The 27,333-nt window shown below is 37.9% G+C and overlaps 1 protein-coding gene across 2 annotated transcripts in view; it reads left to right on the forward strand.

Annotated features, from left to right (window-relative positions):
- Positions 1–2,828: 2,828 nt before the first annotated feature.
- slc25a12 (solute carrier family 25 member 12) overlaps positions 2,829–27,333 on the forward strand; it is a 118,324-nt gene continuing 93,819 nt past the window's right edge. Inside the window, exons 1-4 of one of the 2 annotated variants that reach the window (XM_043693649.1) lie at positions 2,829–2,881; positions 3,567–3,620; positions 15,704–15,846; positions 22,410–22,525. In XM_043693649.1, coding sequence (XP_043549584.1) covers positions 2,870–2,881; positions 3,567–3,620; positions 15,704–15,846; positions 22,410–22,525 — 325 coding nt within the window. In that variant the 5' untranslated portion in view covers positions 2,829–2,869. Of the gene's footprint in view, positions 2,882–3,127; positions 3,195–3,566; positions 3,621–15,703; positions 15,847–22,409; positions 22,526–27,333 lie in introns of those variants that run through there. The other variant, XM_043693650.1, reaches the window with a different exon arrangement.

Here is a 27,333-nt window from a genome sequence, read left to right on the forward strand (position 1 = left end):
GCTATTGTTTCTCTGGCTAGGGCTTTGTCAATAGAGGTGAACAGTGCCGTAAAGTCGAATGAGACCATATTTTCTTCCTTGTCTATGTGTATATTTATGGTGATGTCCAAGAATTCCTGTGTTGATTGTATAGAGTGTCTGGATTCGCTGATCAAGTGTTTCAGTTTCTGCTGTAGTTCTTTCGCCAGTTTGTGTGTTGGTGTCCCTGGTAGTGATACTATGGGTCTGAGTGGGATGTCTGGTTTGTGCATTTTAGGTAGTCCATAGAATCTGGGGGTGTTGTTGCTTTCAGGTTTCATTCTTTGTAGGTCCGACCTGGTTATCTGTTTTTTTGTAGGTTCCTCAGTGTGTTGTTTATCCTATTGGTGAGCTGTGGGGTGGGGTCAAACTTCCTCTTTTGGTAGGTGTTGGTATCTGCAAGTAGTTGTTGTGCTTTTTGGATGTACTCTGCTTTGTCCAGGATGACCGTCATTCTGCCTTTGTCTGCTGGTAGTATGATTATGTTCTTATCGTTTCTTAGTGATTTTAGTGCTTCCCTCTCCTTGGTGTTGAGATTATGTGTTTGTCTTTTCCTTGTTATCAACAACTACTTGCAGATTCACTTATATATTTTCAATACTGATTTTAACTATTATCAGCATTGTTAGTTTTGGTGAGAAACTGTATCCATTATACGAAAAAGGAAAATGTGTTTAAACTTCTTCCAATCACCAAGAAGCATCCAGTTCTTGCTCTAGCAATCTTTGTTGTTACCTTAAATTCTACAGTCAGAGATCAGTTAGCTCAGTTGGCTAGACAGCTGAAAGGTTCCAACAGTATTCCAATTTCTGCACCAGCCGAGGTTAACGTAGAAGTTCTGCTTTCTCAATATCACCCCTCACCTGAGATATAGTAATCCTCAAGTTAAACCCACTTCCAGTCATCTTTCTCTAATGAGACTGTGGAACTATAATGATTTAAATTTTAGAGTACATTTCATTTTTATTGATCATTTCATAGAAATGTATCTGGCAAGTACCAAGATGAAGAAGGAACACCTGGGAATATGAGTGTTTGTTCTCAGGATGGAATGGAGAATGCTGAGGCAAGAAGGAAAATGAAAATCCTACATGTTCTAATGTAACAACGTGAGAAGCGTTTGTTTAGAATGTGGAAATTGCACAGCAAACCCATGAAACGTATTGTGTTCGCCATCAATAAACCAATATCCTATTTTTTAAGTTCAGCAAAAAAACTCAGATGAAAATTGAGATTTAATGCATGTTAGAAAATCACTTGACAGAACCTAGTCAAGCAGTTGGAGTTTGTCGGTTGTATTAGTTCCGAAAAGATAAACATGCATAATTTAAACAGGCTATAGTCCTGCTCTCTCTCTCTCTCTCTCATTAAAGAGAGATGACTGGTGGTGGTTTAACCTGAGGGTTACAATGCCTCAGGCAAGGGGAGAGGTTGACAAAGAGAATTTTGCATGATAACCTCAGCCAGTGTGGGAATTGATCCCATACTTGGAAGGGTGAGCTGTGAGGAGGATGCAGAGATGTTGCAGTTGATTTGTACAGGCCGACTGAGTGAGCAAATGCACGGGAGGTGCAGTATAACGTGGATAAGTGCTAGGTTATTCAAATAGGAAGGCAGATCATTATTTGAATCGCTGTAAATTTAGAATGGAATGTTTGATGAGACCTGGGTGGCGTCATGCATCAGTTGTTGAAAGTAAGCACAGAAATGCAGCAGATAACAATGAAGGCAAAATGTGTGTTGGCCTTCATACCATGAGGTTCTGTGTACAGGAACAAGGATGTTACACAGTTACACAGGGCATTGGTGAGGCCACACGTGGAATACTACATGTAGTTTTGGTCTCCTTACCTGTGGAAGGATATTCTTACTACGGAAACAGGGCAGCAAAGATTTACCAAAGTTAAATCATGAGGGGCATAGATAAAGATCTCTTCCCTCGGGTCAGGGAGTTCAAAATTAAAGGGCATAGTTTTAAGGTGAGAGGAGAAAGACTTAAAAGGGACCTGAAGGGCATTTTTTTCACACACAGGATGGTTCATAAGTGGAATGAACTGCCAAAGAAGTGGTGGATGGAGGTATATTTACAACATTTAAAAAACATTTGGACAGGTACATAAAAAGTAAAAGTTTAGAGGGAAATGGGCCAAACAACAGGAAAACAGGGCTAGTTTGTAAAACTTGGTCAGCATTGATGAGTTGGACCAGTGTCTTGTTTCTGTGACTATATGTATAAGGGAAAATTGAGTCTTTTAGGATTGTATTCACTTAGAAGCATAAGGGGGAATCTGATAGAAACTATAAAATTCTAACAGGACTAGGTAGTTTAGACGCATGAAGGATATTCTCAGCAGTGGGGGGAGTCCACGACCAGTGGTCATGGGTTAAGGATAAAGCACAAACCTTTTAGGACGAAGATAGGAGAACTTTTTTTCACCCAGAGGATGATGAACTTGTGGAATTCACTACCAAAGAAAGTGCTTGAGACCAAAATATGCGTCTTCAAGGAAGTAGCGCTCCTTGTCTCATAACCAGAGAGGGATCGGGGAATGTGAGGGAAGGGCGTGATTAGGGTATTGAGCGTGATATCAGTCATGAATGGCAAAGCAGGCTCGAAGGGCCAAAAACCTCCTCCTGCTCCTGACAAGATTTCTCTGTAAACCTGATCAGTCAACTCGATCCACATATATTACAGAAATGTAAATATGTGATTCATATCCAATGCCCTACTTTCTCCTCCCCCGTCCCCCACCAGGAGCCGCTAGCGCCGTTACCCGGGTGACTCTCTGACCTCTGACCCCTGACGTTTGCGCGCCTGCATTCCGGCGTCTCGTGACATCACAGTTGCAGCATGGCGGTCAAGGTGACACAAGCGAGATTCCCTGTCTCATTGTAGCTTTTACAGAGATTCACATTGAGTGTTGTACTGTAGATTCTGTCAACTGGTGAAGGGTTTGACTAGTAGATCTGTATTGTGTATATATTTCAACTGAACGGTCGTTGTGTTTGTTTTTTTTTGCAGTCTGTTGATATTTGCAGGCCTAGCGCTTGGCCTTGAGTTACCTTTAAACAATTTTAAAAAACGAAGTGTGTATTTATATTGAACAACTTTACGTATTATTATCCGAATATGAGTGTTTTGAATATATGTATACTGCAGGCAGCTCACTGTCACGGTAAAGATTTATAATGTTTTGCGGATCGAAAGAGCTAAATGTGTTGTTTCGTATAACTGAAATAATGAAACTTAGTTTCTAAATGTAAAGTCTAGGCAGTTCGGACGTGTGTGAGCTTCTGCTAAAAAGGAAGGGTTAAGAAATCCTTATCTGGGAGGACCTTCTTCAGTGTCAAGCTTGCATAACTAGTTACAACCAGGAACAAGAGATAACTAGTATTATGTACCCATATCTGTCAATTGAGCAAATTACAATTTAAATACTGTTCAAAATTGTGAAATGAATTACATTATTTAATGTACTTCTTTAGATATCTTTTTCCAATATAATTCATTTGTGTAACAAACAGAACAAGTGTTTTTGTTATTTCAGGTGCAGTCTACTAAAAGGGCAGACCCCAGTGAATTAAAAGCAGTATTCTTGAAGGTAATGGAAAGTTTATGTAATTTGGGTAAACTCTAATTTTTATTTGTATTTTAGCTGTTACTATAGATTAAATAGACTTTTGGACTCAATGTGAGAAGGAGATCTTAACACTTAAAATTTTATATTAAAAATTATAAATGAAGTTTTAGGGCTTATTGGTTCAATTAACATTTAAGGATGTACTAGGTGTATCAGTTGTGAATGATGAATTAATGCAGTATTGTGATTTTGGGAGGCAGGTGTACTAAGTAAAATAACATTTGTTTGTGATTAGTTTCTTGTGTTTGTAGTGCTGAATGCAGTGTTTTATTAATAGTGGAAATCTGAATATGAGATACCCTTGACCTGCCTTTGTTCAACCGTTTAGAGGTTTAGCCACTAATAAAGAGATGATTATTTTCTGCAGTCTTTAACGTAAAAGCAAAGTACTGTCAATTTTGTAAATATTATGTAAAAATAGGTGGAAATGCTCTGCAGTTCTGGTACTATCTATGGAGAGAGAAATATAACTTCTTGGCTATGTGCATACATAGGGTGAATGAGATGCAACCGCATGTGGAAATTATTGAAAACATTGCATATAAAATTTCTCCTTGACTCTGCCATGCTCTGTAGTTGTAATTCTTATCCCCAAAAACTGAAAATTCAGTTAAAATACAGCCTTTGTTTTTCTGTGCTGGTCTCGGCAAGTACACATTTTGTCATGACTGCCAAAAATCACTTTAAAAGTCACTGATTCGCTGCGATGCAATGAGGATGAGCGAATACCTTTAAGTAGACTTGGAAGTATTAGCGCCATATGTATTGTAACAGGTTAAACAAAGATCCATTAGAAGTGTTTAAGATGTCAAATTAAGGTATGGAATATTATGAAATTTGGACGAATCTGTGTAATGATATCTGTGTGCAGATGAGACATGCACATAACAAATATTAGAGGATACTCGAATGGAATAGGGAAATAGTAGTAGGAGAGGGTGTTATATTATTCTGTTTTTTTGTCTGTGAAGTTTCTTGCGTATTTAGTTTAAACCACTACAAATCATCTAATAGGGTACTAAGTGCTGCCTGTTATATTCCTTTGATGCTAGATATCAGCCTTTTGGATGGTCTCTGCAGTTTTCTCTTGCTTGAATGTTTGTTTTGATTTGGTGACCAAGCCTGAATCCAGCATTGGTGTTTTCAGTCATTCATCCTTATATTCGTGAAAAGAACTCCCTTGTGGTTTCTTTCGTCCTGGATGACCTATTTGTGATAATTTTAAAAATGCGAGCTGATTTACTGTTACATTAAAAACCTTCAATAAAATATATTTTTGCTTTATTTCCTATATTTTCAGTATTTACTCTGAGCATTTAGCAGTAGTCTTGGGCTGAAAGAAAATCATTTGTTCAACCAAGGAATTCTTAAGAAAGCAAAGCAATTGCGTGCAGTGACTTAGCACAGGGATCAGTGCTGGATCCCATATTGTTTATGTAAGTTTGTGATGATACAAAGTTTTGTCAAGTGGTTGACTGAAGAGGTGGTGTTTGGTAACAGAAAGATGTGAACATATTGGTCAGGTGGGCAGATCAGTGGGTGGAATTTAACCCTAATATCAAGAAGGAACAAGACAAGGGAATACTTAATGACTTGGCAGGACATGAGAAGTTCAGAGGGACCTCTGCGTGTTTGCCTACGCATTCATGAAGGTTGATAGAGTAATTAAGGCATACGGGATACATGCCTTTATCAGTCATGGCGTAGATTATAACAGCATCATATTGGAACAATATATTGGAGCCTTACAGAATTTTGGTTAGGCCACAGCTGGACTACTGTATGCAGTTTTGGTAACCACATTGTAGGAAGGATATGATTGCACTGGAAGGGTGCAAAGGAGATTTACCGGGAAGTTCCCTGGAATGGAGCATTTCAGCTCTGAAGAGAGGCTACATAAGTTCAGGTTTTCTTTTAAAGTTTGAGGGAGGAACCTGACAGAGGTGCCTAAGATTAGAAGGGACGTAGACAGGATGGATGGACAGTAGCTGTTCCCTGAGTGGAAGGATAAATCCCAAGGGCATAATTTGAGGAAAGACTTGTTAACCTAGGGTGTGGTGGGATCTGGAATGCACTGCCTGGGTGGATGATTGAAGCAGGAAACCTTGGAACCTTTTGTTTTTAAGCACTTGGTTGCCATTTAAAGTGTCATAACATTCAAGGTCTCATGTAGGAAAGTGGGACTAGTGTTGGTAATGGTATATTTTTGGTGATACAGAATTGATGAGCTGATGGGCTTCTGTGTTGGCTGATTCTGTGCTTGCATTTATGTGGCACCTTGCATTTATACTGCCACAAAGCATTTTAAAGTTGAATTAATTTTGAAATGTAACTAATGCAATAAGTATTGTCAATTATTATAAATGAAAGGTTAAATAGTAGTTTTCAGTTTCTGGAGAATAATCAGTAGCATTTCCTGTCAAATTGTAATATCTTGGGGCATGCACTGATAGTGAGAGGGGCAAAGTGCAAAGGAGATGTGAGAGGTAAGTTGTTTTTACACAGCGTGGTAGTGCGTTCCAGACTCCTATCAGGGCTGGTGGTGGAGGCAGATACAATAAGGGTGTTTAAGAGACTTTTAGATAAACTCATGAATATGCAAGGAATGGAAGGGTATGGACCAAGGGCAGGCAGAAGAGATTAGTTTAATTTGGTGCCATGTTTGACACAACATCGTGGGCTGAAGTAACCATTTCTCTGCTGTACAGTTGTGTTCAATGTACTGTCTCAAAATAGTCTGTTTGAAGAATATGACAGAGCAACATTTGAGAAAATCTTCTGGAACTTGAATGGATGTCCACATTCCTTCATACTGGAAAGTATGTCATGACATTTGATTCAAATTTTAACTGTTGTGGCTCTAGGCAGGAGTTATGAATGGAACTGCATTAAGTTATTAATGTGAAGTATTATCTACATCCTAATAATGTTGTGACTCCAGCATGCTCCCATGCTTTGCACTAGGGAGTGTAAGACTAAACCGGTTCCTAATTAATAGGGCATATATGCCTGGCCTATATTTGGCAACGTGAAGAAGTAGTTTATGTCAGTTCAGCATATAGTTTAAAAATTGCCTCTTGATATTTGCTGTAACGGTGTAGGCTGTCATTTGAGTCTTTATTTTGCCTGGTACAGGTTGTCTTTTAAGTCTGTTTTCACAAGCAACCTGGTAGCTTAGCCAGTTAAGTGCTATATTGGTATGTCTGTAATGCCACCTAACCTCCTGTAGCTGAATAAATGTTATTGGCACTTGAGGCTGCTGTAATGAATGCCATATAAAAGTTAAATGGTTGATTTTGGAAGAAACACATTTGATAGAAGTGCTGCCAAAGTTTTTGGGAATTAAAATTGTACTTAGCTGGCATGGTGTCACAGTATTGGCATCTGTAGTTAGGACTTTCTGAACCTTGCTTTTAAAGAGTTTTGTAGGTTAGTGGGGAGGAAAGAGGTCTGTAGAAGTTGATAGTTTGGCAAGTTTTTCAAATACATTTTTATGGAATTAGTATGCAGTAAGATTTATTCTCATTGATTAAAAGCTGTATAATGGTAAGTCAAGATGATGTGAACAAATTAGTCAGAGGTATCCAGCGCAGAAAAAGGCCCTTCAGTCCAACGAGCCCAAAAGAGCCACCTGACTATTTTAATTCCATTTTTGGCACATAGGTTTGTATGGCTTGGCATGCAAGTGGATTCTGTATACCTGTTTATCACTTATGCTGACTTAATTTACATTTAAAAGGTTATAAATACACATTAAAGTTAGGATGTGATAAACTTGGCACTTACGTAATGCAAGCACTTTAAATCTATCGCATTAACTTAAGAATGCCGGTAGTTAGTTCCAAAGTAACAATTTATTAATAATTTGGCTTGTCTTGCCTCTTTAAAAGAGTTATTGAATTAGTCCAGATCTTGAGCTATTTTTCCATAATCTTGCAAATTCAATATCACTTTTTAGCTATGTGGTGTATACATGCTTATGTATTATTGTATTGCTTTTAATTAATCTTGATGGGCCAGAATTTGCTGCAGCAGTTATTTGAACATTTTGTTGTCGTTTCACTAGGCCTTGCATGTTTAGGATATTACATAGAGTCGGAGAGATGTACAGCATGGAAACAGACCCTTCAGTCCAACCCGTCCATGTCGAACAGATATCCCAACCCAATCTAGTCCCACCTGTTAGCACCCGGCCCATATCCCTCCAAACTCTTCCGATTCATATACCCATCCACATGCCTTTTTAAATGTTCCAATTGTACTAGCATCTACCACTTCCTCTGGCAGCTCATTCCATACACGTACCACCCTTTGCGTGAAAGAGTTGCCCCTTAGGTGTCTTTTATATCTTTCCCCTCTCATCCTAAACCTATACCGTCTAGTTCTGGACTCCCCGACTCCAGGGAAAATACTTTGCCTATTTATCCTATCCATGCCCCTCATGATTTTGTAAACTTCTATAAGGTCACCCCCCCAACCTCCGACGCTCCAGGGGAAACAGCCCCAGCCTGTTCAGCCTCTCGCTATAGCTCAAATCCTTCAACCCTGGTAACATCCTTGTAAGTTTTTTTCTGAACCCTTTCAAGTTTCGCAACATCCTTCCGATAGGAAGGAGACCAGAATTGCATGCAATGTTCCAAAAGTGGCCTAACCAATGTCTGCAACATAACATCCCAACTCCTGTATTCAATACTCGACCAATAAAGAAAAGCATACCTAATGCCGCCTTCACACTCTTTCAAGGAGCTATGAACCTGCACTCCCAAGGTCGCTTTGTTCAGCAACATTCCCTGGGACCTTACGTCTTTTAGTATGTCCAAGAGCTGAAAATGTGAATATAGAAGGTGAAAACAGTTATCTGCCAAGTGATGGGGAGGCCACACAATTTTGTATCTTCTAAGCAATCAGGTTGAAAGACTATAACCCTAAAAGTATTAGAATTGAGAAATGCAAAAAAATGCAGGTGAACTCAATGCCAAATTGGGTACTGGAGGAAGTAGACATGAAAGGAAATTGGATTAAGGGTTGATGTGGAAAATGAGACAGGAAGCAAAAATAAAACTTGATAACTTTTTAAATTAAATTAAAACTAGACTACCATCTCCCCAGTAGTAGTGGATTGGTTAAAATTCCTGAGTCTCTGGGGTCTTTTGAAAGTGAGTGTTACTTTTTTTAACTAAAGGCAACATATTGCAGATACTGGAATTCTGAAACAGACACAAAATGCTGGAGAAACTCAGGTCTGGCAGCATCTGTGGAGAGAGGAAAAACCAAGCCTTTATTCTGAAAAAGAGTCATATCAGACTAAAAATGTTAACTCTGCAGATGCTACCAGACTTGTGATACTTCTATTGCAATGTTAAAATAGCATTTAAAACATAGATCAATTATTGTCTTAAATTATGCAAAATCTAAAGAACAGATCAACTGTATAAAGCAACAACTCCATGGTGGCGCAGTGGTTAGTGCTGTAATCTCACAGCGCCAGGGACCCAGGTTCGATTCCAGTCTTGGGTGATTGTCTGTGTTGAATTTGTACATTCTCCTCGTGTCTGCTCAGATTTCCTCCCACAATCCAAAGATATACAGGTTAGGTGGGTTGGCCAATCTAAATTGTCCATAGTGTTTCAGAATGTGCAGGCCAGGTAGATTAGCCATGGTAGATGAAGAGGGATTACAGGGAAAGGGTAGAAGGCCAGATCTCGTTGGGATTATCTTCGGGTGTTTGGTGTGGACTCAATGGGCCAAATGGCCTGCTTCCACACTGGAGGGATTCTGTTAAAAATGGTGTGCAGTATTTATGTATCTAAGCTAGTGTAAAGCTAACTTCTGCCTTCAGTCGTTGTAAATTGCTTCCAAATAGACAACTAGATTTCCTTTTAGTTTGAAAGTTCAGCTTGAGATGGAGGGAAAACAATTATGCACATTGCAAGGAATATAATGCCTCCTTTCAGATGAGCACAAATTTAACTTAAGCAATAGACTCAAAATGTTTATTTTAAATCTTTAATTCCGTACTCTCTATGATCATCTTAAAGGCCCTAGTAAAATAATTTGATTGAATGGTTAATTTTTCTCCTAATGTATATCTACTCGTGCAATGCATATTGAATAAATGTTCTTAAAAGCCAATTGGGTAAGGGAGGAATTTTGTTGAGATGTGAGTGGAAAGATATAGGAATAAATGTGGATGGCTTTTTGAAAGAGTTGAACATGATGGACATAATTATCTCATCTTTATCTGCTTGCTAGTTCTTGATTGAAAAAATGAAACATTCTTTCCCATCTAACCAGTGAAGACCCCTCAGGGTCTTATGTTTCAATCTTGCTCTTTTAAACTCTCAACAAGTGTAAGCCTAGCCTGTCTAACCTTTCCTCATAAAGCAGCCCATCTATTCTAGGCATTAGACATGTGATAAAATAATAAAGACATGGATAGCTTTCAGAGTAGACGAGTTGGTCTGAGGCAATATTACAGAAGTGGATATAGGTGGTTTTTGTAAAGGCAGATACGTGGTCACAAGCTCATCTTGGAATCAGCGATGCAACCAAGGTTGCAAACTGTCTGGTTGAGCTCAGTTTCTGAGAGGCATAGGAAACAGTTTGTTTCTGGTACTAAAGGCAATCATATTTGCCTTGCAAATATTTAAGCCAAGCAAATTTTTGCTTAGTACTGTTAAAGATTTTGATTGCTAAGTTATATTGAGATAGTTGAGAGGGCTGCTGCTGAGCTAGAGTTGGGTGTCGTCAGTACAACTTGTGGAAACTATTGTATGATCTCACTAAGATGCATCATGTGGATGAGAATAGGAGCGCTGAAGTGTATATTATTGGTTGAAACCAGATATAGCAACCAGAATTGGGGAAAAATTGCTAGCCCTGGCTCAGTTGAAAACATTGTTGTCTTTGAATCAGTAGCTTGTGGGTTCAAGTTTCATTTCAGGGTTTGAGCACACAAATCGAAGCTGATAATATTGAAGTGACATTGAAGAGTTAGAGATTTTAAGAGTTTTGGTAGCGGTAATAATGTTATTGTAATAAGAATTGCTATTTTGAACAACTGCAGAAGCATAAATTCAAACACCACCATAGAAGCTGGATGAATTTAAATCAAATGAATAAATCTGGAACTAAAATACTTGCCTCATTAGTAGCAATCATGAAACAATATATTGTTGTAACAACTCACCTGGATCATGATGTTCAGTGGAGGAAACCTGTCTTCTTTCCCTGTACTGGTCTATGTATGCTTCTAGTCACATATCAGTGGGCCACGTGCAAAGTTAATGTGTTCATTTGAAGAAGTTGAGAAACCCAGCATTTAAAAGATGTAAGAAGGATTTCACTGTACTCTGAATGGACCTGGAACAGCAGGAACCTTTATTTTAGGCCTAGCTAAGCCACCACCCTCGCCCCTACGATCATGGGTCTCTGTTCAACTGACCATTGCACCTTCTCTCCCAGCCGTTGTGATCTCTGTCATTCAGCAACCCAAAAAGCATAGTAATTTTGTACTTTTTGTTCTGTTGGGTAGCCCCGTTAGTAACACCTTTGAATCAGGTTGGCTTCTGGACAGGGATCTGCCTTTTACTTGTTTCCAAAAAAAGCAAAATTCAGGGAATCTGCACTGTTTTCTCCCTCCAGTGTTCTTGACAGGGTATGTAAGTAGTCCAACTAGGGAAGGCATTAAACTGGACCTGGTTTTGGAAAATGAGGCTGGCCAAGTGAGTGCAGTTTTAGCAGGGGAGTATTTTGGGAATAGTAACCATAATACCATGAGTTTTAAGATACTTGTAGTTAGGGATAACAGCAGACCTTTGTATCCTCTTTGGCCACAGGCAAGGTCCCAGAAGACTGGAGAATAGCCCATGTTGTACCATTGTTTAAGAAGGGTAGCAAGGCTAATCCTGGAAATTACAGGCCTGAGAGTCTAATGTTGATGGTAGGGAAATTTATTGGAAAAGTTTCTTGTGGACAAGATCTATATGCATTTAGAAGCAAATGGACTTATTAGCGGTAGCATAGTTTTGTGTGGGGGAGGTTGTACCTCACGAATTTTATCACTTTTGTTTGACGAGATGACGATGATTGATTGTTGACTACATGGACTTCAGTAAAGCCCTTGACATGGCAGACTGGTACAAAAGATGAAGTCACATGGTATCAGAGGTGAGCTGGCAAGATGGATACAGAACTGGCTTAGTCATAAGAGACAGAGGGTAACAGTGGAAGGATGCTTTTCAGAATGGAGGGTTGTGACTAGTGCTGGGGCCTGTATTGTTCGTGGTCTATATAAATGATTTGGAGGAAAACATAGTTGGTCTAATTAGTGAGTTTGTGGATGATATAAAGTTTGGTGGAGTTGCAGATAGTGAGGAGGATTGTCAGAGGTCACAGCAGGATATTGAGGCATGGGCAGAAAAATGGCAGATAGAGTTTAATCTGGACAAATGTGAGGTGAAGCGTTTTGGAAGGCAAAATGCAGGTGGAAACTATACAGTGAATGGCAGAACCCTTAGGAGTATTGATATGTAGAGGGATCTGGGTGTGCGGGTGTGCAGGTCCACCGGTCGCTGAAGGTGACAGCGCAGGTAGATAAGGTAGTTTTTAAAAAAAAAGCTTATGGCATGCTAGCCTTCGTTGGAAGAAGAATAAGGAAAAACAAGTTATGCTGCAGCTTCATCAAACTTTAGTTAGGCCACACTTGGAATATAGTGTACAGTTCTGGTCACCACACTAACAGAAAGATGTGGATGCTTCGGAGAGGGTATGGAAAAGGTTTACCAGGATGTTACCTGGCATAGAGGATTTTAGCTATGAAGGAAGGTTGGAAAGACTGGGTTTCTTTTTGCTGGAGCACAGGAGTTTGAGGGCAGCCTAATAGAAGTTTATAAGATTGTGAATGGCATGGACAGTATGTGGCTTTTTCCCAGGGTGGAAGGGTCAATAACAAGAGGACACAAGTTCAAGGTGGTGGAGGAAGGGTTTTAAAAGAGATATGCAAGGCAAGTTTTGTACACAAAAATGTGGTGACTGCCTGGAACACATTGCTAGAGAAGGTGGTGGAAGCAGACACAATAGATGCATTCAAGAAGCACCTGGACAAATACATGAATAGGAAGGGACAAGAGGGATACGAATCCCGTAAGCAGAGACTGTTTTAGTGTGGATATATTGGTGCAGGCTTGGAGGGCCAAAGGGTTTGTTCGTATGCTGTATTGTTCTTTGTCCTTTATTCAGTAATTATCGCAGTCGTTTTCTACCAGTTAATGCCTAAGCACACTTAAATTCCCAGACTACAATATGTGCTCCTGCTTTGAAATGTTTTGTTACAAAGTGAAGTCTATTTTGACATGTTTAATACAACATTCAGGGAAAAAATTGCCTTATTTCATGTGTCGAAAAGTTAATGTTTATATTGCAGTAATGCATTAAGTCAAACCCAAAAATCAAAATCTGTTTGTGTGTTGGAAGCTAGCTCTCCTTGTCCAAACGTTCTGTTTTACTTTATTCCTCCATCATTTTTCTTTATAAACCAAGTGGTCCCCTCAAGACACAAACCATGTTGACTTGGAACTATATTGCTGTTTCTTCACTGTAGCTGGAATATGATCCTAAAACTCCTTAAAAGCACTGTGGTGCAACTGCACCAGGTGGACTACGACAGTTCAAGGCAGTACCACCTGCATGAGAACAATTTCAGATTTGCTAATGATATACCTCATGGAAGACCTTCCTGAAAATAAAACCTGATCTTTCATATTCTTGTTTTCCCACTATTCAACGTGTAAGAATTTAATGGGTTGGACTGTTGAAGTTTTCATATCTGCTTTTAAGAAAAATTGATATGAGAGAACAATTGGGAAGGGCATGCCAGGGAAATGTTTGTATACGCATTTCTTTGTGTGTTTGAGTTTTGGAGTTTTATCAATGTGAATGCTTGTTTAATGATTGGTTATGGTCTGACTTGCAAATCATACTATGGAGATTCTTAATAAATTTCCTATGTAGGGCATTCTGCATTTGTAGCTCTACATAATACACTTCCATCCTAATATATTTAACTTTTTAGCAAATGAATTAGTGCCTTGTGATTTTGCTTTGTCTGAAAATAGTTTTCATAGATGATCTGTAGCATGATGTTTATACTGAACCTTGCATTTTAAATTTTTTAAGATTTTCTTCAAATTACAGAAGGTATGCAGTACATTTTGAAGTTAACATTAAAATAGCAGTTGAGCTTTCTACCATTGAATCTTAGAAACTGGGACTATTTAATAATTAGTGGCAGTAGAATTCTTTCAGATCTGTTCTTGTAGTTACCATCTAAGCAGTGTACATTGAAGTTTACTTATTTAAAAACTTAAACTGGAATTCTCACTCAATTTTCAGACAGTAGGTCTACTTCACCTATATCTAAGGTAGATATTACTGCAAAAGAAGATAAGTACTAATGCATTATTTATGGATATATGGTTTTCCACATACGATAATTTCTTTACAGTTGGACATGACATATTAGTATATTCAGTTTCTTATTCTCAATGTTTAACTGAAAAAATTTCAGGCCTGTATGTTGTCAGCACATACTTTAAGTAACTATCTTAGCTGTTTTGCATTGATTTTGAGTGATTCAGTCAAGCTTAAACCAAGGATCTCAAATCTGAACACAGTGAAGTATGAGGGTGAATTGGCTCTAGAAGTTTGGGAAGCTGTAAATTTAAAAAAAACTTTAGAGAATCAATTTGTAATTTGAAATAGCTGTATATCTTTTCAAAAAACCATGAGAAAGTGGTCTGTCCATAGCCATCAAGAAGTTATCTACCTGACAAATGGAAGGATTTTAGAATACAATATTGTCTGATCAAGACATTAATCTTGATGAATGGAGAGAAGAAAACAATGAACTAGTTAGAAACCTGAAATATACTGCAAAAGCTTCCATAGAAGTGCACAAAGGAACAAAGAAAATAAATGTGGTTCCCTTTTGGGCAATGTATTTGCAGATATATTCTATTTTCGCTCAAAAAGTGCACAACCTGCAGGAAGTCAATCCATATAACATTTCATAAATTCCTACTTTGGAAATAGAACCAGTCTGACTCAAGATTGCGATACAGATGAACTCTAACCCCACGTCTTTAATGCATTGTCTGAGCTGAGATGTCACCTTTTTTTTTTAATCAAACCGTAAATTATCTCGAGAATATGGCTTAAAAGTAGTTCTGGGATTTACATATTAATGAAAATTACATATTAACCAAAACCTGCAACCCAGTTTAAAGACGAAAGACTTAACAGCAATCTAGGTTTGTTCTATATATTGTTTTAATTGCATGAACTGTGATCTTTTGCAATAAATTCTGTGTCTTATGATCCTGCCCCACTAGTTACCTGATAAAGGAGCAGTGCTCTGAAAGCTAGTACTTCCAAATAAACCTGTTGGACTATAACCTGATACAGTGATTTTTAACTTTCTCAAATTTCAGAGCTGTCTTTTTTTAAAAAAAAAGCTATAACATCATAGTGTAATGGCATGCTGTGACCTCTACTCTGGCCCATCCTGATGAAGGGTCTCGACCCGGAACATTGACCGCTCCACCTCCTGATGCTGCCTGGCTTGCTGTGTTTGCCAGTCTCCTTTTGGTCTACTCTTAAAATTCAATTGTTATAAAAAAAACCTGACCTTAAACCTCCCTGTAAGGCTTGGAGTCTACGCACAGTCCACACATGCACATGCCATTATCTAAGGTGTCAAAAAGCAGACCCAGCCCTCTTTGAATCTTTAACAGCCAAGCCACCCAAGCTTGTTGGCAGAATTCAGAGAAGGTCTTGTGATCCTTTTCATTTCATTATTTTGCCTTAAAGCGACATTCCAAAGCTTCATAATCTTTTAAACTTTGTTTGTAACACTGCATATTATTTTGGTAATAGCTGCGTTCTCCTTTTTTTTTGGTGTAATGTGCGTTAAAGGTTGTCCCATTCAATTCTACATACCTCCAACAAAGCAAATATTATTATTTTATCTTTACTTTTTTTTTCAGTTTTGTAGTGTCACCAAGGATGGGGAGCATTACATGACTCCAACAGACTTTGTGCAGAAATATTTGGGATTACACACCGATCCACATTACAACCCCAAGACTGTACAGCTTCTAGCTGGCGTAGCTGACCAAACTAAAGATGGGTAAGGTGATATTTAACTTTTAATTTGCGAACTAATCTAAAATGTCTTTTTCTCGCACTCTTTCTGTACATTTTGAAAGATGTTTGTTTATAGTTATTGTGCAAAATTAAGCACAAGATGTTCCTGGTGATAACAAAGAATCGATCATTTGTGATGTTTTGTCATTATCGCATGAACTCCAAAAGCAAGGTTGTGGACAACCAATTGCAGTCCAGGAAAATGATAACTAAGCTGTCAACTTCCACAAAGAAATTTATAACTTTACTACATATTTTTCTGCTCTTGTTCAGTTTTAAATAAATGCATATAATTAAATGATCAGAATTTAGAGAGTGGGAGTCTTTTCCAGAAAGCTTTTTTATTGAGTTGAAGAGAAAAGTGTGTCATTTGCTCTTCTACCAGGATTCAGTGAGATAAACTTTTAATGTTAAATTCTATAGGAAAGATAAGTTGCTGTCATTTTGCAAACCTGGTCATTAATCTTTTTTTCATGTTTTCAGTGCAGTATATTTATAAGAAATTAAAAATTACTCAAATTTACTGAACTATGTCATTCACATTGCTTCTCTTAATTTGGAAGAATTTAGACTTTTATAAAATATTCACTCTCACGGAATCATACAGTACAGAAGAGTCCCTTTGGCCCATCAAATCTCTACTGTCAAAGCTGCACTAAATCTGCACTAATTCCACCTTCAAACATTAGGCCCATAACCTTGAATGCTGTGACATTTCAAGTGAAGCTTGATGTTGGTGAATGAGCACCAGTTACTTAAAATAGTGTTGTCATTCATAGCAATTGCAACCGGTTGAATTTCTGAAGCCATTAAAATTTGGTTCGTTTTTTTGCATTTATTCAGTTCTGTTTGTGTTGCTGACAAATGTTGCTTTACAAATTCTTAGAGAAGGCTCTAAATGCAAATTATCACTTACTTTTGTGACTAAAGAAGACTGTAGCTTCCTGATTAAGTGCTTTCTCCTTTTGATTGAGATTAGCAATCCATCACGTCTGCTGCTTCAGCTTGCTCTCCCTGGATAAGGCTAAATCTTCACTATATTGCAAGGTGAATGTTGTAGTATCACATCACATTACTGCAGTTAATACAGAAACTGCCTGATTAGAACTAGCACATATCTGACAATTATTAAAACACTGCAAAGCTTTCTTTAAAGTGAGAAGTCAAACAATCAAAAGTTTTGAATTGATTCAGCCGATACGTTAACGATGTATTATACTTCTTCTTTCAAATATCAGCTTTAAAAGAGGTTTGTTGTGTTCATTTACAGGAGCATGCCAACATGTCACGTATGTCAAGCTAATTTGAGTTTTTTAAATTATCCTGTGGAATACAAACGCTTATATTTTAATCAGTAAAGGAATCAAGTATTATAGTGAAAAGGAGGAAAGTAGAGTTGAGGATTATCGGATCAACCATGAATTGAACGGCAGAGCGGTTGATGGGCTGAATGATGTGCTTCTGCTGGTAGGCCTTATAGGCCTAAAGCAAGTAAAAGCAAGAAAATGTTGGCACTATAAATAGTTGTGCATAAAATGACAACAGATGGATAAATAAATTGCTGTGGAAATTCCAAACATAAAATTACATATCAGCTGTTTCCCATAAATAAATACTGTACAGCTTTAATTAAAATTTTGTATTTCAGTAAAAGTTAGCCTAGTATTTTAAATGACTTTTTCTATTTTTTTCCTATTTTCTAAGGATACTTATTGAAGAACCAGCACGTATTAATTGATTGTGAAGTGAATTCTAATAAAACTTTAAGACAGACTGGATGTAACGAAGTGAAACAAGGTTTCAGGGTAAATTGGCAGGATATCAGAAAATATTCAAAAGAAAAAAGCCAAAACAATATTTTGATACTTTTTAATTGAGCCATATAACTTAACGAATGAAATATTTGTGACATAAAAATTAGGCGCAAGAGTAGGCCATACGTTCCAGGGCTCTTCTCCATCATTCAATAAAATCTGCATCACCTCTAGTTTTCTGCTGTATCACCGTGTCTCTTGATTTCCTTTTGTGTCCAAAAAATTATCAGTTTTGTTCTTGATTGTCTTCAACTGGATATCCACAGTTCTCGAGGGTTGAGAATTCCATAGATTCACTGTCTTCTGGGTGAAAACATTTCTCCTCATTTTAGTCATACATGACCAGCCCCTTATCCTGAAATTGTGAATCCCAGTTCTAGCCCAGGCTCGTCCAATAGAGTTCTGCTGAGGAATCCTCTGTGTCTGTTGAGCTGTTCAAAATATAGTTAATCATGATAATATGCATCTTTTGTCAGAACCTTGCATCTTGTACTCATTGGGATAATTTGCAAGATGCCTTGATGTGTATATGAGGAAAAGATTTTTTTTCCAGGAGACTTCAAGTTCTATGCTACGAAACTGTTATACATCTAAGTGTAACTGGAAGATCTTGCAAAATCTGTTCTCAAATCAGCGTGTTTCTCTCCTGTATTTGGTGCTGATAGGTTCACTAAACACTCTGTCATTGGCAGAGCAGCAAGTGTTTCAATATGATTAGTTTAAATCAGCCTAAGGCCTTGAGATACAGTGTGGGTCTGTGGCATGGGGATTTGGAGGATTGTAAAACACAGTGGTTTTAGTCGAAGAAAAATGAGAGCCACATAACTGGCTGCCAGGTGGTTAGGAATACAAGAGTCAGGCCTTTGCAGGAATGGTAGCGGCAAGTTCAAGAGCAGCTGTGATGTTGATCAGAACATGTGTTTGTACCTTCATGACCACGAGTCACTTCAGTGATATTAATCAGGCAACCTGCTGGCTGTGAATGGATTAGTGAATGAATTACTGAGAACGCATGGGGAATTTGGTGAGCGAATAGGCGCAGGCATGTTTTTAAGTTGGTGAATCATTGTGGTTGAGTCCATCTGGGTGAGTGTGTATATGTTTCTGAGCTATTCATACAACCTCCTTCCCCAAAAGCCTTTTTTTCAAAGCAGGGTAGGAGAGGATGAAAATTCAGGCTGAAAGGCAGTCCACTTCCAATCCCCACTTTCCATGGATTCTGCTGACGCCAGTGCAGAGTGTGTGCTACGAGATGCAAACCAAATTTGGTTTTGTTAAATCAATTTTTAAAGTTTGGTCCTGGTCCCAATTCCATTCCTGAATTATTCGGGCTTGTGGCTAGTTTTATTCTGTCTTCATCTCAGTTTCTTAACTGAGATGGGTTCGAAAATGGTTTTGCAGTTTGGCTTTGTTTTAGTGGGCATTTTTAACAATTCCTCATTTGAATTCTCAACTAAATTGTAAAACTTAACATTCCTGATGAAGGGCTTATGCCTGTAATGTTGATTCTGCTGCTCCTCAAATGCTGCCCGACCTGCTGTGCTATGCCAGCACCACTCTCTCGACTCTGATCTCCAGCATCTACAGTCCTCACTTTCTCCCTGTTGTAAAAGCTAACTTGCTTAACTTTGATTGTTCCCACCCGTCTCTCCAGGCCATTCACGAGAGAACTATTGAAATGTGGCCCCCAGTGAAAAAGTTGGTGAACCCTGTTCTAGACCCTACAACAAAGGGAAACAACTTTGCAACATTGAGTTTGTCAAGCCCTTTAAGAATTTTTGTTTGTATATTTCAATGAGACCATCTTTTACTTTTTAAACTCCAGTGAGACTATTCTACATGAACTCTTTTGATTCTAGGAATCAATTTAATTGCTTTCAATGTACCATCTGTAAGTTAGAAATATATCCTGAGTGGACAGTGCTCCAGGTGTGGTCTTATTAGAGCTCTATAGAATTGCTGAAAAATGTCGTTAGTCTTTTAGTAAAGGGTAACATCCCATTTACATTCATTGCAATTTATAACAATGAAGGAATTGATTATCAAAGAAAATTTTCAGTCTTATCCTAGATAGATGAATGATATTTGAAGCAAACAGTGTTAAATTAACTTTTCAGGATAAATAAAGACAAGCTGGAGAGTCATTAATAATTTAATTGAATCTGAAGATAATTATGCAGCCTAATGCAATGGTGGCAGGAAGTAAACAGAATTTTAAACTAATTGTCAGACCTTAAATGAGAGTTATGTTTTGTTAGAAAGCCAGTAATTAATTATGCTTGGACAGAAAAGCAAAGCTAATGCACAGTCCAGTGTACAAAGAATTAAATGAATATGCTTCAATTGCAGCCATTTTTAATTTTTCATAAACTACAAATTTCTCATTCTAGGTGATCAGTACAATTTTTATGATACAATATTTCATTGGTTTATTTTCTATCCCCACAAACCCATGGATCTGGATTGGATACACTTTGACCTCAGTTGGCTCAGAGATTCCATTACCATGTGTGTATACGTATGCACTGGTGCTGTACCGTAGTTTAATGTTTCCTGACATTTGGCCACCTGGTGATACAAGGCAATGTAAACAATGCAGATTTGATCACTGTCCCAGCTGAAGTAATTCCTGGGGCCTGCCTCACCTCCAGTATGATATGAAAAGAGTGAGAGTAATATAGTATGTACTTTCTATCCAAGTTTGTTTATTGTAGATAGGTTAAAGTGGTTCTAAGAAGAACAAGGGCCCATTGCTGCACTATTTTACAATTGTTTTGACTCCAGTGCAGTTATTGCTGGATCAGTATGAAGATGTGAGATGGTGCTCCTCGAGCAATGTCTCATGTACAGTACTTTTATCCATATTGAAGTTTTTATTTAATATTGATATGAAGCAGAAACCTCTTCTACAAAACTGAAGTCGATCAATTATGCTGTTGTGCATCAAAATGTATTTGGCTCCAGTGAATGATTTTTTCCTGGCAGTCTGAATATGGAGAGGGATTCCTTTTTCCTTCTGTCACCAATTCAATATTCATTTAGTTGACGACATCCAGAATTTGAAAAAGTTGATATAAAAGAAATGCAGGGTACTTCCTTTTTAGCAAAGCAAGTTCTTTATAATATGCTGAAGTTAAATATGAATGGAAAGGGACTAATGTTTTTGTACAAAAATCTGATAATCATTTCATGTTACATTTGGTTCTGGAAAGTTCTTGTCTCTTCTGACAATGTTTGTATAATTTATGTTTAGCATGGCACTGTTTAAAAATTGGGAATAATGCTAGATATTTTTGCCATCAACTTTGTCTATGTTCATTGCTTGTACTGTCAATATTTATTGTTATAGATCATTCACAATTGAAGAACTGCAATGTGTATTGCTTTCATAAAAAACTCAGCAATATTAGAAAATAGTTGGGTAATATACCATATGGTGTATATTCAATGCCACTAATATTTTAGCTATCCCATTGCAATGATATGTGACTACCTTTTCCATAAGTTTTTTGTTGAAGTGCAGTTTAGTGTTGCTGTTTTGAAGTGAAGAATTCTGACATATGCTTTATATCAGTGCAACAGGATGTCGAAAATCAGCATGTGTTGATTGAAAGGAAGACCAAGGTTTGTGAAGGCTGCCATTACTGAGAGTTAGGATTCAGCAGCAGTTTGTCGTAAGCAGGCAGCCCAGCTTTGTCTGACAGGTGACTATTTAAGAGGGTATGATCCATGTTGCAGGATAGATTATTATGCAGTTAATTGAATTGAAAACCAATTTTTATCTAAAAATTTAAGTGGTTAAAAACCACCCAATTTAAGTTTTGAAATAATGATTAAATAGTACAGGTGGAAACAGATGTAACAAACAAGTACAGTTTTATGATTTTAAGTGCTTTGTCGTGGTCAGTAAATTATTAAATAACTTGTGACACAACTAATTCAACAGTTCATACGTATTGGTGTGAACTACTATGGTCAGGATTAGGAGTAAGGTATATATGTCAAAAAGTGTCCAATGCTTGGCTTCTACCCTGCCAAACAATGCTGATCCCTGATCCTGGATAGAGTGCAAATCTTGGAAAAACTGTTTCCACTTTTGTAAAATACAACCATGCATAGCTCTCTTTTCTTCAGAAATAGGTTCTTTATTAAATATCGTCTATTCAAAAGTGAATTAAGAAGCAATTAAAATGTCTTTTCTGAGAATCTGATGACATGCTCTAGATTACCACTGTAGTTGATGTTGGGCACTTGCTGTAAATTTTACACATTTTTAGACAAGTGGTCAGCTATATGCTTAACATTTTGAATGCATCTATGAATGTATTATTGGGCAAAAAAATCTGGAATTCGTAATCCAACCATTTTACCTCTTCCTCAGTCTATTTTCTGACTACGTGAAATGATGAATCTCGTTAGACTCAATGCAATATGTACTGGTGATCAGGTTGCAGCTGAACAGGAATTCTGCTGTAATCTGATCAACGCACTTACCACCCAGACCTAATGGGAAGCATGAGTTGTTGATATTTCTTTAAATGTGTATTTGTTGGAATTGCTAATGTTGTAATTCTGGCAGTGTCAAATTAATATAGGCACCTTTGTACTGAAAATCCAGCAATGAATTTAAAAGTGTACTCTTTAATTTGACATGAAGCAACTTCTGTTTGTTTCTTTAAGTATCTCAATTTTTGATTAGCCTTCTTTGATAACTTATGCATTGCAATTATAGGTTGATCTCCTTTCAAGAGTTTCTGGCATTTGAATCTGTTCTGTGTGCTCCTGATGCCATGTTTATTGTGGCTTTTCAGCTGTTTGACAAGAATGGCAATGGAGAAGTAACATTTGGTAAGCACAGTAAGATACAGTATAAGTGCAATACTAAAATTAATTGATGTTGTTACCCTGTTATTTTTCCTCCCATTGCAGTGTTTAACCTGCAGGCATGCTGTTATCAGCACTTTAGCATGTTTTCATAACTACTCACTTGGATATAAATGTAGATAGTACAGACTGCATGAATAACTAAATATAATGGAACAGAAAGTTCTATTACTTTGTGGAGAATTCCTTGGAGTAAGCATCAATGTTCATAAAAAACCAATTTGAGTAGTGTTTCAAAACTTAAGAAGCAAGCATTAGTTGTAGATTGCAAGTCTGACTTTGACCCTAATCTTTACTTGTTGTCACGATTCTCATTACCAATCAAAAAATATTCTTTGCAACCAGAGGCTGTTATTTGTCATTTATGTTTGCGACAAATTTGTGTTGAGTGTTTATTCCATGATTCACGACCTCCGGGTGACAACTGCTAAAGCTTTTACTGTGGGCTTCAGGACTCTAGTGTTGCACCAGGGCTGTCTTGATTGTGTTACGACAGGTTGTTCCACCATCTGATCAAGGATGGTGGGCAGGTTCCTGATTTTGCAGGCCCAAAGAACCTGCAAAAGGGGAGGTGAGAGATCTCAAGGGTGTTACAGAATTGGTGTATCTTTAGACAGCCAAGCTAAATTTAAAATTTAGGAGCCGAGGGACATTATTATTGTCTATTTGAGAAACTGGGAATTTCTCGTTAACAGCTCCAAGAAATGTTTTTTGACTTCTACAGATAAGAGTAGTAGCCAGAGATTAAAGACGTGGGACAATGATTGAAATGCCTATCTGTTACATTTTCTAGATATGGTGACCGGGTTTAGCGTATCCATGTTGGTAAATAAGGTAGACAGATGGACTGTAGTGAGCAAAGTCATGAAAAGGCACAGGCCTTGGTTTACCAACAAAATTTTGAATAGATAATACAGTTGAATTTCAAATTCCTTTAGATGGTTGAAAGGTTTGCCTCATACTAATTTGTATATGATTGGAACCCAAACTGCTTTTAATATATATGATGAGCCACCAGTACTGGAAGGAACAACGATCAGCGCTATCCTTTTTGCATTCATCTATGTGATTCACAGGCAGTGTATTGGCCAGCAAAGTCAGAATACTGGTGGATGACCACATTAGTAGTACATGCGAGAAAGTCTCCTGGAAAGTTAAAAATTGGCAAAGTATCCAAGATAAAGGGCAAGAAATGAGGGGGTGGGGGTGGATTCGCACAATAGATTGAGAATGGAGAACTAGAAAATGTAGTGCTAGTATTTATTTGGGGGATACATTTAGGAGAAAGCAGAAAGATTTCCAGCAGACATAGAAATACAATTATGGATGTTGGGAGGGAGAAGAGCTATCTGGATGCTTTATTCTGTGGGCAGTTACAGGCTTTGGGTTAAGTAGAAATTTGAAGTTGATTAAATATCAGAGACAGAAGGATATGACTGTGATTCAGAGTGAAACAGGTGTGGGGGTCTAACATAGTAAAGGAGGAGCCTCAGCATTTGATTCTGACCAACAGGTACAAATACTTGCCTTCTCTCTGTATAAGAACAAGAACTGTAGGATGATAAACAAAGTAAGTTGCAGGATGCTTTTAAGCTGGGTGGAACAAAAAATGGAATGTGATGGTGTGGGGACAGTACAATTGGGGATAGATATTGCTTCCTGTAGCTGCAAAACTGTTGGAGGTCATGTTGTCTGTCCAGATCAAGGATTTATGGACACATTTTCATGACTGTAGACAATTGAGTAAAATGTGGAGGATTAGTGTGTTGTGGCCCATGTGGAAACTGAGCATAGCGGCTCTGATGGGAGTGGTGTGTTGGTAATTAAGTCCCCCTAATCCATGGATTATACCAAAAGTGGAAATGTCTTATTGAATCACCAAAATAATAAATTTATCTCCTTTGTGCTACGAAAAGAAATGTCCATCTGGTGCTTTAAACAAACACTAAAATAACTCCTTTATGAAAAGCAAGAACTTTTTTCTAAGTAAATTGCAAAAATGGTAAACAACTAAATTGTGATTAAGAAGTATACTTTCCTCTTGGTTTCAAACACGTCGATTCATACACGTACAAGTTACACAGCTCTGCAGACATAATTATGGGTTGGAATGAAAAAGGGGAAAAAAAAGTCACCAAGTCAAGGGCACAGATTGAGAAGGTAGAATGTATTGACCTCTCACAGTTCCTTTGGTCCCTAAATCAAGATCAACTTCTTGGCAGTTGCAGAATGACAAAAGATCTTCAACTCAGAGTTTAGATTCAAATAGATAGGAAATAATTAGGAGTCTTGATATTTGAATTGTTATCCTGTTTTCCAACTGCTGACAGAGATTTTAGCAGGTTTTGCTTTAAGGTTTGTCCCTTGCTGCATGCCTGTCTAACAACAGTTATATAGATCTGTGAAAACACACAGCTCCACAGTCCAGAAGCTGTTGAAATAGCATTGATTCTAGAACTTATCCAAGTCTGTTTGGCCAGCAATTAAGAATCTTAAAATTCACCTCTTATTTCTTCTGAAAGCTCCAATAGACTCTTCACTTGAAATCACTTACCCTTCCAAGAAACAGCAGATACTCCACTGTTCTCTTTGACCTTTTGATTTTTACTTTCTAAAGAATTATATGATAAATGAATGGGTGCAGAAATGTCAAAATAGTTCTATGTTTCAGTCTTTCATAGTCCAGAAATATGTTATTTCATAATGAAAGTTTTTTGGAAGATGTGAACATAATACAGTTCGATGCCATGTTAAGTTTGAGAGCCATTTATTCAATCCCAAACAAGAATCTTGAAGTTGTTTGGGTAGTTAGATTAAAAGGGATGGTGGTAAATCAACAGTGGTAAATGCATTTTGGGAAAGCAAATCTTAGCAGGACTTATACACTTAATGGTAAGGTCCTTGGGAGTGTTGCTGAACAAAGAGACCTTGGAGTGCCGGTTCATAGCTCCTTGAAAGTGGAGTCGCAGGTAGATAGGATAGCGAAGAAGGCGTTTGGTATGCTTTCCTTTATTGGTCAGAGTATTGAGTACAGGAGTTGGGAGGTCATGTTGCAGCTGTACAGGACATTGGTTGAGGGGTGACCTTATAGAGGTTTACAAAATTATGAGGGGCATGGATAGATTAAATAGGCAAAGTTTTTTCCCTGGTGTCGGGGAGACCAGAACTAGAGGGCATAGGTTTAGGGTGAGTGGGGAAAGATATAAAAGAGACCTAAGGGGCAACTTTTTCACGCAGAGGGTGGTACGTGTATGGAAAGAGCTGCCAGAGGAAGTGGAGGACGCTGGTACAATTGTAACATTTAAGAGGCATTTGGATGGGTATATTAATAGGAAAGGTTTGGAGAGATATGGGCTGGGTGCTGGCAGGTGGGACGAGATTGGGTTGGGATATCTCGTTGGCATGGAAAGGTTGGACCGAAGGGTCTGTTTCCATGCTGTACATCTCTATGACTCTATGCATTTAAAGAGCAATTAAAAATGTTCAACAAAAATGCATTAAAAATCATTTTAAAAAAAGCAAACAAGCACTGTGAGAAAAATCTATCCTGCGTATACTAAGGCAGTAAAGAGTATTATTAGGAATAGTAGCAAGCCTGAGGATTGGAAATGTTTCAGAAACTGGAAGGCCTCCAAAAATGATGAAAGGGGAAAAACTGGAATTAATATCCCTTAATATAAAAACAAATAGTAAGAGCTATAAGAAATTGGTAAAATGAGAGTAGCTGAGGGAAATATTAGTCCTTTTAAAGGCAGAGACAGGAGAAATTATTACGACAAATAAGGAAATTACAGGGATATTGTATTCATATTTTGTGCCTACCTTCACGTTAGAACTCTCAAGTTACATGCCAGAAATATAGGGCAGCTGAGGAGCTAACAAAAAAAAATTGGAACCTAATGTATTTAGTTTGAGCCGAAACAATGAAGACTGACTAAATCCTTACATCACAGCGTTCGAGAAGAGGTAGCTGCAAGATGGTGGAAGTGCACGTTATGGTTTTCTAAACTTGCCAAGATTTTAGAGCATTAAAATTATTTCTATTTGCTCACAGAAAATTTACAATGAAACAGCTGCTCTTCAGGAAAGAAGGCTGAATAAAACCAGCCAGTTACAGGTCATTCTGGTATAACACACATTTTGTCAATGCAAACTGGCTATAACACAGTTGATGAATTATTGATGCTGTTCGGATAATGCGAACTTTCTATTGAATGGATATAACTGTCTTTTACAGCGCGATTTTCTGTAGCGCGAGGTTGTAGAGGAACACAACTGTTGTGTTATACCAGATTGCACAGTGTGGGAATCAATGATGAAGGAAGTTTTTAACAATGCATGTAGCAAATCATAATATGAGATGGAAATGTGTTGCTGGAGAAGCGCAGCAGGTCAGGCAGCATTCTAGGGAACAGAAGAATCGACGTTTCGGGCATTAGCCCTTCTTCAGGAATGAGGAAAGTTTGTCCAGCAGGCTAAGATAAAAGATAGGGAGGAGGGACTTGGAGGAGGGGTGTCGGAAATGTGATAGGTGGAAAAAGGTCAAGGTGAGGGTGATAGGACAGATTGGGGTGGGGGCGTGCAGATTTAGTTTCCTTAATTAAGAAAGGATGTACTGGCACTGGAGGGGGTGCAGAGGAGGTTCACTAGGTTGATTCCGGAGTTGAGGGGATTGGCTTATGAGGAGAGGCTGAGTAGACTGGGATTATAGTCATTGGAATTCAGAAGAATGAGGGGGGCGGATCTTGTATAAACATATAAAATTATGAAGG

The sequence above is a fragment of the Chiloscyllium plagiosum genome, chromosome 7 (assembly GCF_004010195.1).
Source record: "Chiloscyllium plagiosum isolate BGI_BamShark_2017 chromosome 7, ASM401019v2, whole genome shotgun sequence".
In the NCBI taxonomy this organism is placed as follows: domain Eukaryota; kingdom Metazoa; phylum Chordata; class Chondrichthyes; order Orectolobiformes; family Hemiscylliidae; genus Chiloscyllium; species Chiloscyllium plagiosum.